The sequence below is a fragment of the Quercus lobata genome, chromosome 3 (genome assembly GCF_001633185.2).
Source record: "Quercus lobata isolate SW786 chromosome 3, ValleyOak3.0 Primary Assembly, whole genome shotgun sequence".
NCBI classification, from domain to species: domain Eukaryota; kingdom Viridiplantae; phylum Streptophyta; class Magnoliopsida; order Fagales; family Fagaceae; genus Quercus; species Quercus lobata.
This window is the reverse complement of record NC_044906.1, coordinates 73,276,515-73,290,413: the sequence shown is the minus strand read 5'-3', so window position 1 is coordinate 73,290,413 and position 13,899 is coordinate 73,276,515. Positions and strand designations below refer to the sequence as shown.

At 36.4% G+C, this 13,899-nt stretch overlaps 1 protein-coding gene across 3 annotated transcripts; it reads left to right on the top strand.

Annotated features, from left to right (window-relative positions):
* Nucleotides 1–5,990: 5,990 nt before the first annotated feature.
* On the top strand, nt 5,991–9,672 carry LOC115979421 (rhamnogalacturonan I rhamnosyltransferase 1-like). 3 transcript variants are annotated; one of them, XM_031101452.1, is made up of 9 exons: nt 5,991–6,218; nt 6,342–6,741; nt 7,188–7,255; nt 7,406–7,494; nt 7,806–7,971; nt 8,065–8,354; nt 8,474–8,678; nt 8,995–9,152; nt 9,281–9,672. In XM_031101452.1, the coding sequence occupies exons 1-9, from the start codon at nt 6,195–6,197 to the stop codon at nt 9,525–9,527; spliced, it is 1,647 nt and encodes a 548-aa protein (XP_030957312.1). In that variant the 5' UTR covers nt 5,991–6,194; the 3' UTR covers nt 9,528–9,672. The 3 variants fall into 3 exon arrangements, with proteins under 3 accessions (XP_030957312.1, XP_030957314.1, XP_030957315.1); XM_031101454.1 differs by having other exon boundaries at nt 6,301–6,741; XM_031101455.1 differs by lacking the exon at nt 5,991–6,218 and having other exon boundaries at nt 6,638–6,741; nt 7,175–7,255.
* The last annotated feature ends 4,227 nt before the right edge of the window (nt 9,673–13,899 follow it).

Sequence of the window (13,899 nt, the reverse complement as noted above, 5' to 3'; positions counted from 1 at the left end):
TGGTCATGACCCTCCTTGACACCATCCTTCCGCTGGGTTGGATAGCTTCAACTGACAAGGCAGCTGCTTCAACCACTGGTTGCTGAGGCTCGGCAGGGGGATTCTCGGGCTGCGGCTGCTCTTGAACAGGGCCCTCTTGTTGGATAGCTTCGTGGGCTAACTCTCTAAGGCGCCGAGACACCCGTTCCGCAGACTCGTCTCGCAAAGGGGCTAGCTCGTCCGAGCAGGTGAAGCGCCGTCCAAAATCCCTCGCCTCCCCGGTTGTAAGCTTCGGCGGCAAGAAGTTTGCGTATCGGACGTCTATGTATGACAGCAGGGGATTGTCAACTAGAAGTGCCTGCTTAAAGTTTTGCCAGGTGGAGTAAACTGGCTCTATTCCGAGGATCAGGTGCGAAGCCCGGAGTTGTCCGTCCCAATGCACGTATATCTCGGAACGAAGGATGAAGTTCAAATCCTTGGCGTGGACGGTTCTGATGTTCGGAACAAACACTTTGCCGTCTGCAAAAGAACAAGTGTCATATCAGTATCTGATTATAAAGATTTACTTCAATAAAAAGTAAAGGAAAAGTGGAGGAAAACAATTAGATCAAGGGATTGGTACAAACCCACTTCACGCCGTGAAAGGGGGCAAGGGATGTCCCCGGCAAACCAATTGTCGCGCATCCGAACGAACTCCCCGGCGGAGTTCCTGTTCGAATCAGGCAAGCATGATATCAGTCGTACCCGATTATCTTGTGTCTTTAGGTAATAATTGGTAGCTTTGTTCCCACAGAGGCTATACATATGGTTAATGTCATGGTAATTTAACTGTAAATCAAAGGTATGGTTTAACCTACTGACGCAGCTAACTACCCGGTAAAAGTTGGGGGGAAGCTGGTCGGGACACAGCCCGTAGTACCTAAGTGTATCGGTTAAAAGGGGATCCACGGGGAACCTAACCCCGCCTTCTAAAATTGCCATCAGAGGAAAGAAGGTTGTACCAAATCCTCGGTGGAGAGTAATATCACTCTCGTGGCAGTAAGCCACATCCATGTCATTGGGAATACTAAAGGTGCTCCTAAAGGTGGCTAAGGCATTCGAGGACTCTAGAAGATAAGAGTAACCCATTTATAACACCTAATGCTATGAAAGGGAACTTGAAGAAATAAGCTGAAGGAATAGAAAGGGGAAGAAAAACTTACTTTGGGTTCTAAGGAGGAAGGGAACACTGGGCAGGAGAGTAAGCGCACAGAGAGTTGGTCGGCAAAGAGTAAGCGCGAAATATCAGAGATGGAGGAAGAATGAGAGAATGTTCTGTGGGGAACTATTTATAGAGTCAGAAAGAGGGGGGGGGCAAAGAAATGTTTAATCAAGCAATAAATGGGCACGATTTACGAACGGCCCTGCGAATACCAAACGTAACTGATACGCGCGTCGCTTCGGTTCACGAAGCGTCAGGCAATAATGACAACTGTACCTGGCGCCGCAAAACGGCGCATCTTTTGAGATGAGCATTAATGAGAAACCGTAACCACGTCTCCCAGGCCATGAAAATCTCCGAGGTCAAAAGGCTCGGCCAGCTCTTTGATTCTCCCCGGCAACCGGGTATGAATCAAGGGGGGGCTAATGTACGATACCGAGATCCCAAGACCCACATAGGCCCTTGGGCCCAGGCCCAACGGGAACAGCCCCATTGCCCTAAGCCCTTCTTGGAACTGCCTTAGCGTAAAAACTAGTTTTGGGCCTTGAATTCTGATAAGTGCTCGGCATATACTTTCCCGACCAAGCGTATGAACCGTGTCCGGGAAAACCATGATATGCTCGGTAAACTACATTACCGAGCACTATCGACTAAGCTGGAACCAAGTTCCAAGGCCATAATCGTTACACCCCACTCTCACCTAAATACCCACTTAAATCAGATAATATTGGACCTCCAATTGCACTAGCAATGGCAGTAATTATGATCTCCCCACTAACTTGAGGCTATAAATAGAGGAAGTTGGGGAAGAAAAAAGGGTTCAGAAAACAGTTAAGGGAGAAGAAGATACTGAGTGTTGTTTTGAGTCTCTCTGCCGAGAACGATCTAGAGTAGGAAATCCTTAAGCCCACTACAAATAAATTGTGAGCCCAAGTGAGTTAAGGCCCAACAGTCTCATCCTTGGTTCCCATAATTACATAGATACATAAGCTTCTGCCTCGGTTTTGTAAATTTTTAGTAGATATTTGAAAAAAGAAAAAAAGAAAAATCATATTAAAATAATATTGATATAATGGAAAAGTTATTTCATATCAATATTATTGTAATATGATTTTTCTTTTTCATTATATAATGAATCATATTCATGTATACCGGATATATGCATCTTCTTTCTCATATTGTGTGAGTTTTAAATAACTATAAAATTGACATATTATAAAAGAGATGATGCATTCATCTGGTGCAATAGATTATTATTGGTAATAATGAGCAAGCCAACAAAAATCTAATTTTGATGATGTCTTTATGGATAATTAAGAGCCTGTTTGGCCAACAAAATTTGGCCACTCAATTTCCGTCACTCAATTTCTATTACTCATCACTCATCACTCAATTTTTCACATCCGTTTGCCTTCATCACTCAGTTTCCATCACTCACTATTTTTCACACTATTTGGAGGGCCCACGCCTGTCATAGTGCATTTTTTTTTTTCCACTAGCAACTTTTTTTTTTTTTTTTTTTTCCTCCTGGGTTGGCTGTTCGGTCTGGTTTTTTTTTTTTTTTTTTTTTTTTTTTTTTGCACTAAGTTTGGTGAGTCTAGGTACTAAAGAAAAAAAAAAGAATAGAACAGAACAGACTGAACCAGTAAAAAAAAAAAAAAAAAGAAGAGAGGAACGAACAGCCAACGCCAACCCCAAAAAAAAAAAAAAGGAACGAACAGCCAACGCCAACCCAGAGGAAAAAAAAAAAAAAAAAAAAAAAAAACCAGAAGTGAAGACCGAATAAGTGAAAAAAAAAAAAAAAAAGTCAATAGGTGGTCAAAAGTTGCGGCTGTGGGTCCCTCATGTGTGTTTATTTACGGAAATGCCATTTAGTTATGAGTTATGGAAACTGAAACTCAAAAATCAGAGAATTGAGTGATGGAAACAGAGTTATGGAAACAGAGTTATCGTTTGGCCAAACAACCTTTTTGTTATGGGTCCTACCATTTTTGAGTTATGAGTTATAGAAACTAAGAATTGAGTTACGGAAACAGTTAAACCAAAAAGGCTCTAAAGTTTCATAGTGTGTGAGTTCCACATGGTTATGGAATCCACATGTTGTAAGGGTGTATATGTCTAATGCATTGAGATAATTATTGCAAATATGGGTTTGGCCATGGTTAGATTGATTTGCATATGGTTTTAGCGGGTCTTAACGCGCTTATTACTTATGATTTTCGTCCTCTGTGCCTCAGTGGCCAAATAGGGCGTTAGAGAAACAAGATATGGCCTAAAGGGGTTGGGTCTTGTTCATCCATTGAATTGGCCTCAAGGCTCAATGTATAATTAGCCGAAAGAGAGCTCTCTCGCTCTAGAAAAAATAAGAGCTGTGATCTAATTAATTAGGGGCTTGATCTTGTTCGTCCGCTAACTTGGGCTTCAAGGTCTGATGTGTAATGAGACAAAGAAGAGTTATTTCGACTATAAAGAAGAAAAATGAGACGTCCAGTGGCCCAAGTGGTCTAGTCTTACTCATCCACTAGCACAGATTTTAACGTGTAATCAGCCAGAGAAGAGAAGAGAAGAGTCCCTTCATCCATAAAGAAGAAAAATGAGACCTATGGCTTGGTCTTGCTTGTCCACTTACTAATGTCTGATGTGTAATCACTAATCAGCTAAACAAGAGCCTTGAACATTTAGTTTTTTGAATGAGCAATGTTCAATCTTAGGAAAAAGATAATTTGGAGATTGAAATGAATGACCTTTATTTCATAAGACATGATTTTATCAACTCATTGAATTTATCTTTGTTGTGTGGTTGCTGCTAATGGCAGAACTCATTGAATTTATCTAATTCTTATTTATAAATAAATTGGTTTCACAAACTCATAAATCCGATTTGAAGTGAGCCATAATCTTAATTTTGATGTCTGCATATTCATATTTTATGATCTATATGATTCAACTGTTCAAATATAAGCATATAAATGCAGGACATCTACTGCTAAGGCTAATAAACTGAATGTTTGTGGAGATCCAAAAGAGATTATCATAGAATACTAGCTAGCTATAGCTAGACATCATTAAGTTCTTCGTTACTTTAAAATGTAGAATAATGAATTGATGAGAATAAATAGCCTTTTCTTTTATTTATTTATGGTGTGAAAGTGGTAGGAATTACACTTGAATCCAAATAATATGAGGACAGTCACAGTATCACGTGATAAGAGCAAGGATGTTAATTTCGTACCGTACCGGTCAGTACGGTCGGTATATATCGTACCGGTCAGCAAACCGATACCGATACCTCCTTTATTTCGTACTGGAAAAAATACCGGTCGTACCGGCCGTGTACCGGCGAAATCCGGCTGTTTCGGCCGATAAATGCATACCGGACTGAAACAAGAAAAAGAAGAAGAAGAAGAAGAAAAAAAAAAAAAAACGTTCTCACTCTCTCATCTCTCCACTCACTGGCGTTCGCTGTTTGTCAAACTCATAGCGCACGATCTTTCCTCCCTCAAATTCCAGATCGATCTTCTTAGCCGGCGTTCTCCTACTCTCTTTCAAATTTACTTTCTCTTCCCTCTTTCTTGGTTGCGTCCAATGTATGCCAAATAGCCTGAATTTCAAACTCTTTAAACACCCAATAAAGTTGATAGCCTGCAAAAGTGATGAGTAAAGTCAAAAGTAGCTTTCATATGTCAGTTTTTTTCATTTTTTTAATTATTTCTTAACTCCTAAAACGGTCAAAAGTCCTCTCACATCATCACATGTCAGTTGTTCTATTTTTTTTTGTTTTTTTCTTTAAGCCCTTAGGTAGTTCACGTGTGAAAGTATTGGTAGTTCACGTGTGAAAGTATTGAGAGATAAGCTTGGTATTTTAAATTTAACTTAATTCTTAATTCATTTTTATAGATACAAATGTATAGTCTTGGGCTTTGGCTTGGGTTTGTATGGGGTTTAAGATTACAAATTAGTCTAATCTATGAATTTATATATATATATATATATATATATATGGGCTTTAAATATTATATATATATATAGCGGTAAACCCGAAACGGTATGTCGGTATTGACCGGTATCCGAAATATATCGTACTGCTGGTCAAACCGGTACAGTCTCCGGTACGGTATTGACACCCTTGGATAAGAGTCGCAATTTTGTTTAAAATTTTGATAACAACTCACAATTTTGTTAAATGCATTAAAGCAACCTTTATTAATTACTATTATTTTCTTGTAATCAATTTTGAAATTATTGAAGCAAATAAATATTGATGGTTACGTGGTCCCATATCTCTGTATCCATTGATATATAGGTCAGGCCGTGCATTTACTCTATTACTATTAAATGTAATCAATTGGCTTCTTAACTTCAATCTCTCTCGGCTGATATCTTTCTATTCTTTTTTGGTTTTTGTTTTTTTATTATTTATTATTAGTTTATATCATTCTATTCTAATCGCGCAATGTTAATTAGCTTTTAAGTAAGAGGATTGAGACTTGAGACACATCATTCATCAAAGTCCACATTTCATACGTAGCTGATGAAATTTTATGTCTCCTAAAAATCATATTAAATTAATGATTTTGACATTTTTTTATACATAATATCTCATTACATATACATTGCTATTCTATCATAAATATATTACATCTGCTTTAAAAAACTGGACATATCAAGTAGTAATCAACTTTATTCCCAAAATGACCATCTTCACTACTATTGTCCATCTCCTAATTTATTCCATTCAAATGATTCATAACTATAATTTTCTGAAATTTTACGTAGGGTAATGAAATAAACTCAATTGTATGCATTCGGTCACTCTCAACCTAATGAAAAGCAGAAACGTGGCTAAAAACTAGCTAAATTTGTGTGTATCAGTATGATGAATGACACTTTTTGAATTGAGAGATACAAAGACCTTATGGAACGACTATAAGGATTTCCAAAACTGCATAGAAGTCTTTGCATTGCATGCTTGCTTGCCAAACCTATAAGGATTTCCACACCTACCATTGATTGCATGTTTTTCCTTCTCTTTATTGTTGTAAGATTTCTCTTTTGATATGTCATTCATCTCTATAAATATATGCATGGTCTAATATAGCATACATACCTTATTACTGCAGGTTTTACGTGACATTCTTATTATGTGTTTTGTTACATATAGTACCAATCTGTAATAAAGAGAAGATTAGAAGTAGCAAGAAAGAAAGGACTTGAGGAGATGGATTACAACAAAGTTGAATTTGGAGAATCCAAAGTCGGAGAGGTGAAGGAAAAACCCCGTAATATGGAGGTGCGGCGCATTGTAGAACTCAAAGCTGAGAATTTGAAGGGTTTGATTACGGGAGAGAAGCTGAAGAGCTTGATTATGGAAAGGATCAAAGCTGAAAAGCTTAAGAGCTGGACTGTAGCTCTGTCTATGGCTCGATCAAACTTGTGGATAATTGGCGTTGCAACGTTGCTGTTGGGCACCTGTGTAGTGCAGCTGAGAACACTCAGCAAGACTATGACGCCGAGGCTGTTCACGTCCCTTTCTTCTCATCAAGTTGATGTTCCACCGGAAAGTGAGTGCAATTCTTGTTTCACATATTATGATTAATTGTTCAAAATCAGATAATAGAGAAACACGTAATATGTTAGTCATGTTACATAGATTAAACTAGGTATTCTGTTATAAATATACTAATATATATGTAATAGAATGATATTGTAGAGAACATCATTTTATTTTCTTCTTCCTGTTTCAACACGATAGCAAAGCTATGTTTCAACAATTTTAACTTAAAAAGAAGATCTTATGGCTTATGGTATTACCTCTCATTCATAGAAAATATACTATATATATCTGGACGCCTGCATGGTGCATGTAGTAACAACATATATAAATAATTAAATATATGGCACAATTTAAGCACAATCTGCTATTGCTTTTTAATAATTGAATGACTATTTTTAAGAACATTTTATCTTTGTTCTTATTAATCTGAAATCTTTCAGCCATTATCTTCAGGAGTTTATGAGAGCAATGGATATCTGATAGTTTCGACTAATGGAGGATTGAATCAAATGCGAGCTGGTGTAAGTACTTTGCTCTGCGTTTGCAGCCTATTCTTCTTGCATTCGAAGTTCACTTTCCTTGGGGGTGAACTAGCTAGCTAGGTATCTTAAATATTCCCACAAATGTATCTGATGATGAATTGCCATGATTCTTTTTATGTACATATACAGATTTGTGACATGGTTGCCATTGCAAGATATCTGAATGTCACTCTTATAGTTCCTGAGTTGGATAAAACCTCCTTTTGGAATGATAGCAGGTAGGTCAATTCATATTAACTAGTTTCTTTGATTTAATTTAATTAATCCCTTAGCTAATTTTGAATTGGAAAATGTTAAAAGTATGAATTTTACTATAAAATGTCTACAAATTAACGTGATAACAAATATGATTAGTGCTACATCAACAATATAATAAATTAACTTCTTAATTACAATTTTATTCTAGTGATTTAAATGTTAACACATCAAAATAATTATGGATTATATCCACATGCCTAAGTTTTTGACCTTATGTTATATCATTAGAAAAAATAAAAATAAAATTAAATCCCTTTATTCAATATGGCAGTAAATTCCAAGATTTATTTGATGTGGATTACTTCATTACATCTTTGAGAGACGAAGTTCAGATATTGAAAGATCTGCCTAAAGAGCTGAAGATAATGGAATACTTACCTTGCTTCTTTTCCATGCCACCCGCTAGTTGGTCCAATATGTCCTATTACTATCAAACGGTTGGTTCCCAACTTCAAATATATCATTGCTAGCTGGGTAACTTCTTTTTTTTTCTCTGCAAGTTCTTAGGTATTTCTATTATTTTCAAGCAGATTCTTCCAATGATAAAAAGGCATGGAATCATGCATTTCACCAAGTCTGATTCTAGGCTTGCAAATAATGGGATTGCTGAGGAGGTCCAAAAGTTGCGCTGCCGAGTGAACTATGAAGCTCTGAGATTCACTACACCAATAGAAGAAATGGGCAAGAAGATTGTCAAGCTTCTGAGGCAAAAAGGCCCTTTCTTAGCTCTTCATCTCAGATATGAAATGGACATGTTAGCGTTCTCTGGCTGTACTGAAGGTTGCAATGACACAGAAATTAATGAATTGACAAAAATGAGGTGAGTGATTTTCATTTCTTAATGGCCCCAATAGTAAATTTTTTATTTTTTGGAAGAATCCATTTAGCAACATTGTTTTCCGAATTTTCCAATGAAAAAAATTGTGTACGTGTTATCAGATATGCCTACCCATGGTGGAAAGAAAAAGAAATAGACTCGGAGAAGAAAAGAAAATTTGGTGGTTGTCCTTTAACCCCCGAGGAAACTGCACTCACATTGAGGGCATTGGATATTGACCCTAGTATCCAGGTTTATATTGCTGCTGGAAATATATATGGGGGAGAGAGGAGAATGGCAGCTGTGAGATCAATTTTTCCAAATTTGGTAAGTTGATTGAACCTAGTTTGAGGAGTAGAGTAAGGCTAGAAACACAATTTTTCATAATTTTTTTTTCACAACTATTAATTTAATAAATTATGATCAGAGTAACATTATTTTTACATGAGTCAGTATTGATATTATTTCTATTTATTAATATTAATCACAATATGTCACCTTAATAATTATTTTTTTTTAAAAAAAATTATGTACCTAAATTTATGGATGGTTGTAAATTGTTAGGGTAAGGTTTGCATGCATGCAGTTGCAGTATGGTAGGCTTTGGTTACAGTTATATCAATTGTGTTTTGACGTGAAACAGATCAAAAAGGAAACTTTGCTGCCACCCTCAGACCTTAAACCCTTTCGGAAACATTCAAACATGATGGCAGCGTTGGATTATATAGTAGCAATAGAAAGTGACATTTTTGTGCCAACATATGGAGGAAACATGGCAAGAGTTGTTGAAGGCCATCGACGGTAATTTACGTACAGATGATTTAGCTAGCCATTAGCACTTAATTGTTAGAGATATATATTATGGCCAAGAGTGACATCAATCCATCTAGTTAACTCAAAATTTGTGTGATTCAATAATTCTTTTGCAGATACTTGGGGTTCAAGACGACAATTATTTTAGACAGAGGGCTTATAGTAAATTTGATAGATGAGTACAAGAATGGAACAGTGAGCTGGGACGAATTCTCCCAAGCAGTCAAGACAGGTCATGCTGATCGCATGGGTGGCCCAACAAGAAGAATGGAGATTCTTGGGAAGCCCAAGGAAGAAGATTATTTCTATACTAATCCACAGGAATGTTTGCCACCATTTGTTAAAAAATCAAAGAGTGCATGATAGTGAATAGTGATACTCTTTTGGATTAAACTAGCAGGGTCTAGTCCCCCACATGCAGCTCATGTTCCAGGACTCCAAAAATGTACATCCTGTAACAAAATTGAACTAATTTATTTTTCTTTTCATATGCGGTTTTGTTATCTAATCAATGTGCAATACCTTGGAAATGTGATGAGCATACATTCAAGGTAGGCCCAATCCCAAAAAAAAAAAAATAATAATAAAAAAATAATAAAATTAAGAAATTAATATAACATAATTGAGCTTAAATCTATTTATTTAAAATTTTAATTTAAATAATGTCTCTATATGATATATAAAATTTAAATTTAATTATCAAGAGTCATAGTAGCTCAATTAGTACTTTTTGACATTTTCGATCAAAAAAGACATTCAATGTTTGAGTTTGAATTTCATTTTTTCAACTATCGAATTATTATTTTTTCTTAAAAAAAAACCTTAATTTGAATAATGATGATGGCAAGATCTTTAAGGTGGTGATTGTGATCCCTTTCACGTTAGGCAATAGGATGAGATGCGTGCTCTTTGAGTTATGGACAATGTGCATCACAAACACAAATGACGCACTTGGAGCCATGGAAGTTCCACATACACAAATAATAATAATAATAATAATAATAATAATAATAATAATAATAATAATAATACGGAATTTTAAATTTTAATATAATATAATTAGACTCAAACTCAAAAGTGTTATGTCTCCAATGAAATTAAATGCGATGCACTCATTAATGTATTCAATTTTCCTATTCATTTTCATGATTGATATAGGTTTTGCAATTGAAATATTTAATACTGATAATGGAAAAATTCAACATGACGTCCAACAAAAAACCACACATTCCATGTGAGATGATGAAAGATTCCTTTTATGGGAGCGAATAATTTCTCCTTGACCATGCATGTTTTTTACCAATTTGAATTGGATAATCTTGGTGCAAGTTGGCCTGACCTTGAGTATTCTTTTTACCTCTCATTAAAAAGAGGTTAGTCCTCTAATTCATGGGTCAGAAAGTTATCATCATAGTCTAATCCTTCTATAGAATATACATTTTTGTAACCAAATGTTATGGATACATCATCTTTGCATTTGAGTTTGAAAACTCATAAGCAACTAACAAATATTCATCAATGGTGTCGTTGGGACAAGGGACCATATTGGTTATGGAGAAGAGTGTCATATTTTTAGTTAGGTTTTAGATTGGCAAACCCCATGACTTGTAATAGTCAAATGTGTATGTAATGTGTTCAACCATGTTCAAAATGTGTATGTAATGTGTTCTACCATTGGGTTCACAACCCCTAAAACAACAACAACAACCCACTGCCCTCAACCCCAAAAACAACATCATCTCACTCAAACCTTATGTCGGGGGCGAAAAAGTTTCCTTCACAACAAATAAGATTTAAGTTGGGTTGGAGGTCTAAACCAAAACTCGACGATGGGCTTTGACACACGACCCAAAGGCTATCGGTGAAGGTCCAAGAAATCCATTATATTTTATGCCTTGGGCTTAGGTGGGAACTGACAAGAGTAGCCCATAAACAATCCCTACAGCAGACACGTCAGCATGATTAAAAAGAATACTGTAAGAAATAACCCAGCAGTAAAGCGTTTCTGCAGAAAATAGTCTAGCGGTAAGATGTTTCTGGGGAAAATAACCCAGCAGTGAAAGTGTTTCTGCAGGAAAATAACACAGCAGTGAAATGTTTCTGCAGAAAACAGCCCAATGGTAAAGTGTTCCTGTAGAAAATAACCCAGCAGTAAAACAAAACAAGATAGGTCTCCAGCCATTAGTTACTTTACAGACTAAGGGAAATATCTACGTTTTCAAACTCATCATCCGTTAACTCTGGAAAGGAGTCTTCTAGTACAACAATATGAGGGAAAAACTCTATAGACAGTTACATCATAACCATTGATAGTAAATGATTAAGTAAATATCATGGGTTTCATAATGACAAATAATGGAGAAGACTTAGTGTGAGATGAAGGGAGAGAGAGAGATCCCAGCTAGCGCAGTAAGATCATTATGGTGCTATAGCATGCTTATGAATATAGTGTATGTAGTGAGTAGAGAGAATCATTTGTGAATGGTATGAGTAATGAGTGAAAGTGTATAGTAGTACTGCTTGAATGTTTTTCTAGGGCAAGTAAGTGTTTAAGAGTAGAGCTAGAAGAAAGTATTTGTGAGCTAAGAGCTGGGGAACTTAGTTTCTAGGCTTGAAACTAAGAGCTCAGAGATTTTTTTTAGGGCTGAGAGAAAGCTTAAGCAGAGAGGAAAAACCTTTTCTGGTGTGTGTCTTAGTGTCTTGTTTGTTGGTTGAAGCATTAATGGAGAGTTCCATTTATATTAGGGTTTTCAGGGGGTAATTAGCAAATAATCTTTGCTAAATCTTTCCTCAATCTCCAGAAAATCCTTAGAGAATCGTTTTTAAGATTTTTAGCTAAGAGTAGTAAGCTCAACTTTAGAAGGTTCTTACTATTTTGGGTAATAACAGTTGGGTTTCTGGCTTTAGCATTAAATGCGGATTAGCCTTGGCTAATGGGATTAGAGCATGCTTTAGGCTAATGATCTTAGTTATGCTGCAATTAGAATCAAAGTTCCTTAGGGTAGATTCGACCACCCCAAGCCAGGTGTCAACCTTGGAGCCCTTACTCAGAACTTTGCTGGGATCCCTTTGATGCCCTCCAAACCACATTTCCCTAAGTTTCCCCATTTGGGGTTCATGTGCTTGGTTCATGAACTAGAGAATACATATTTTTAGTATGAAAATGAGCTGATTTTGTGTTGTTTCAGGAGCTTCACTGGTCTGGTCATGGTAGCTTTGGGTTCTTGACTGAATGAGCTGAAGGAGAGAGAAGTAACAGCTAGCTGAAACTTTCCCAACTTTCTGTCACATTGCCAGCTTTATGTCACTTGAGAAATGATGGGATTTCGGCTTGTGGAGAAAGGATTCATCCCTTGGTGGACACGTGTCTGTTTTCTAATCTGATTAGACAAGTTAGGACCTGATGGGAAGGGGCTCTAGCTGTTTAATTGTTGCTGAAATTTGGCTGATCAATTCACGTGTTTTCCAATTGCTAAGATTTGTGTGTGGGCTGGCCTGTCCCAATTGGGCTTTGTTGATAAGCTTGCTTGGGCTTGGTTAACCCTACAAGATAAGTAGTTTTGCCATGGGTGATATTCATGGGCTTTATAGTTAGTTGATTATGGAAATAATAAACATAGTTCCCATAAAATTTTGTGAAAGAGATATTCTTTTGAGAGATGAGTAATTTGTATTTCCCATGAGTTAGGGATTTAACAAATGTTAAAATAATATTTGAATTTAGTGAATATGTGCCAAATTAGCATTTGGGCTTCATGAAATAGTTGCCAAAAGATTATTCAAGCTTTGCAAAATAAGTGTCAAATTAACATTTGGGCTTTGAGTATAAAGTAATTGTTTTTGCCAAAATGTTATTTTGGGCTTTGTAAAATGGATGTCAAATTAGCATTTGGGCTTTTATAGAAATAGTGTAAAGATAATTGCCAAATTAGTACTTGGGCTTTATGAAAGAGTTTCCAAAATAATATTTGGGTTTTATAAAATAGTGTCAAATTAGTATTTGGGTTTTGTAAAAATAGTGCCAAATTAGGGTTTTGTAAAATTTTAGTATTTGGGCTTTGTAAAAATAGTGCCAAATTAACATTTGGGTTTTGTAAAATGATTTTGAGATTTTGTAAAATAGTGTCGTGTAGCAACGGGCTTTGTAAATAGTGCCGCATCGTAGCAGGCTTTGAATTTGCCACATCATAGTGGGACTTTGGAATTAGCCACGTCGTAGTGGAATTTTAAGGAATTTGGGCTTTCTTTGGGTTTTGCCCACAAGCTAAATGATGTTGGGCTTTGTGTGGGGATAGTGTAATTTTGCGGCCCAATTTTGGTAGTAATATGATGAGTATTATTTGTGGAGAATTTAAGTTGGATGATATGTGGGATATAATGGGTAATATTTGTGAGAGGACCCATGACAATTTATGGGCTTGTGTACGGAGTATTTGTGAAGGCCCAATAGCGTAGAGAATGTTTGAGTAATGTGTGGGAAATATTTATGTGGGCTTAGAATAATTTATGGGGTTGTGTGGGTATCTTTTGGGAGTGGGCTAATGAAATTAAGGCCCGAAAATTTGTACCTCAACACCCTACAAAATAAAAATCTCCTCCCCAACTCTTCCTTCTCCCCGTAACTACAAAATTCTCATCTTGTGGGGTCTAAAGGAAGGTATGGTAGACGGTCTTATTCTAAATTTTGTTTATTCATTTATTTTTTTGAGAAGTCTAAGTTCGAAGCTCTTAAACT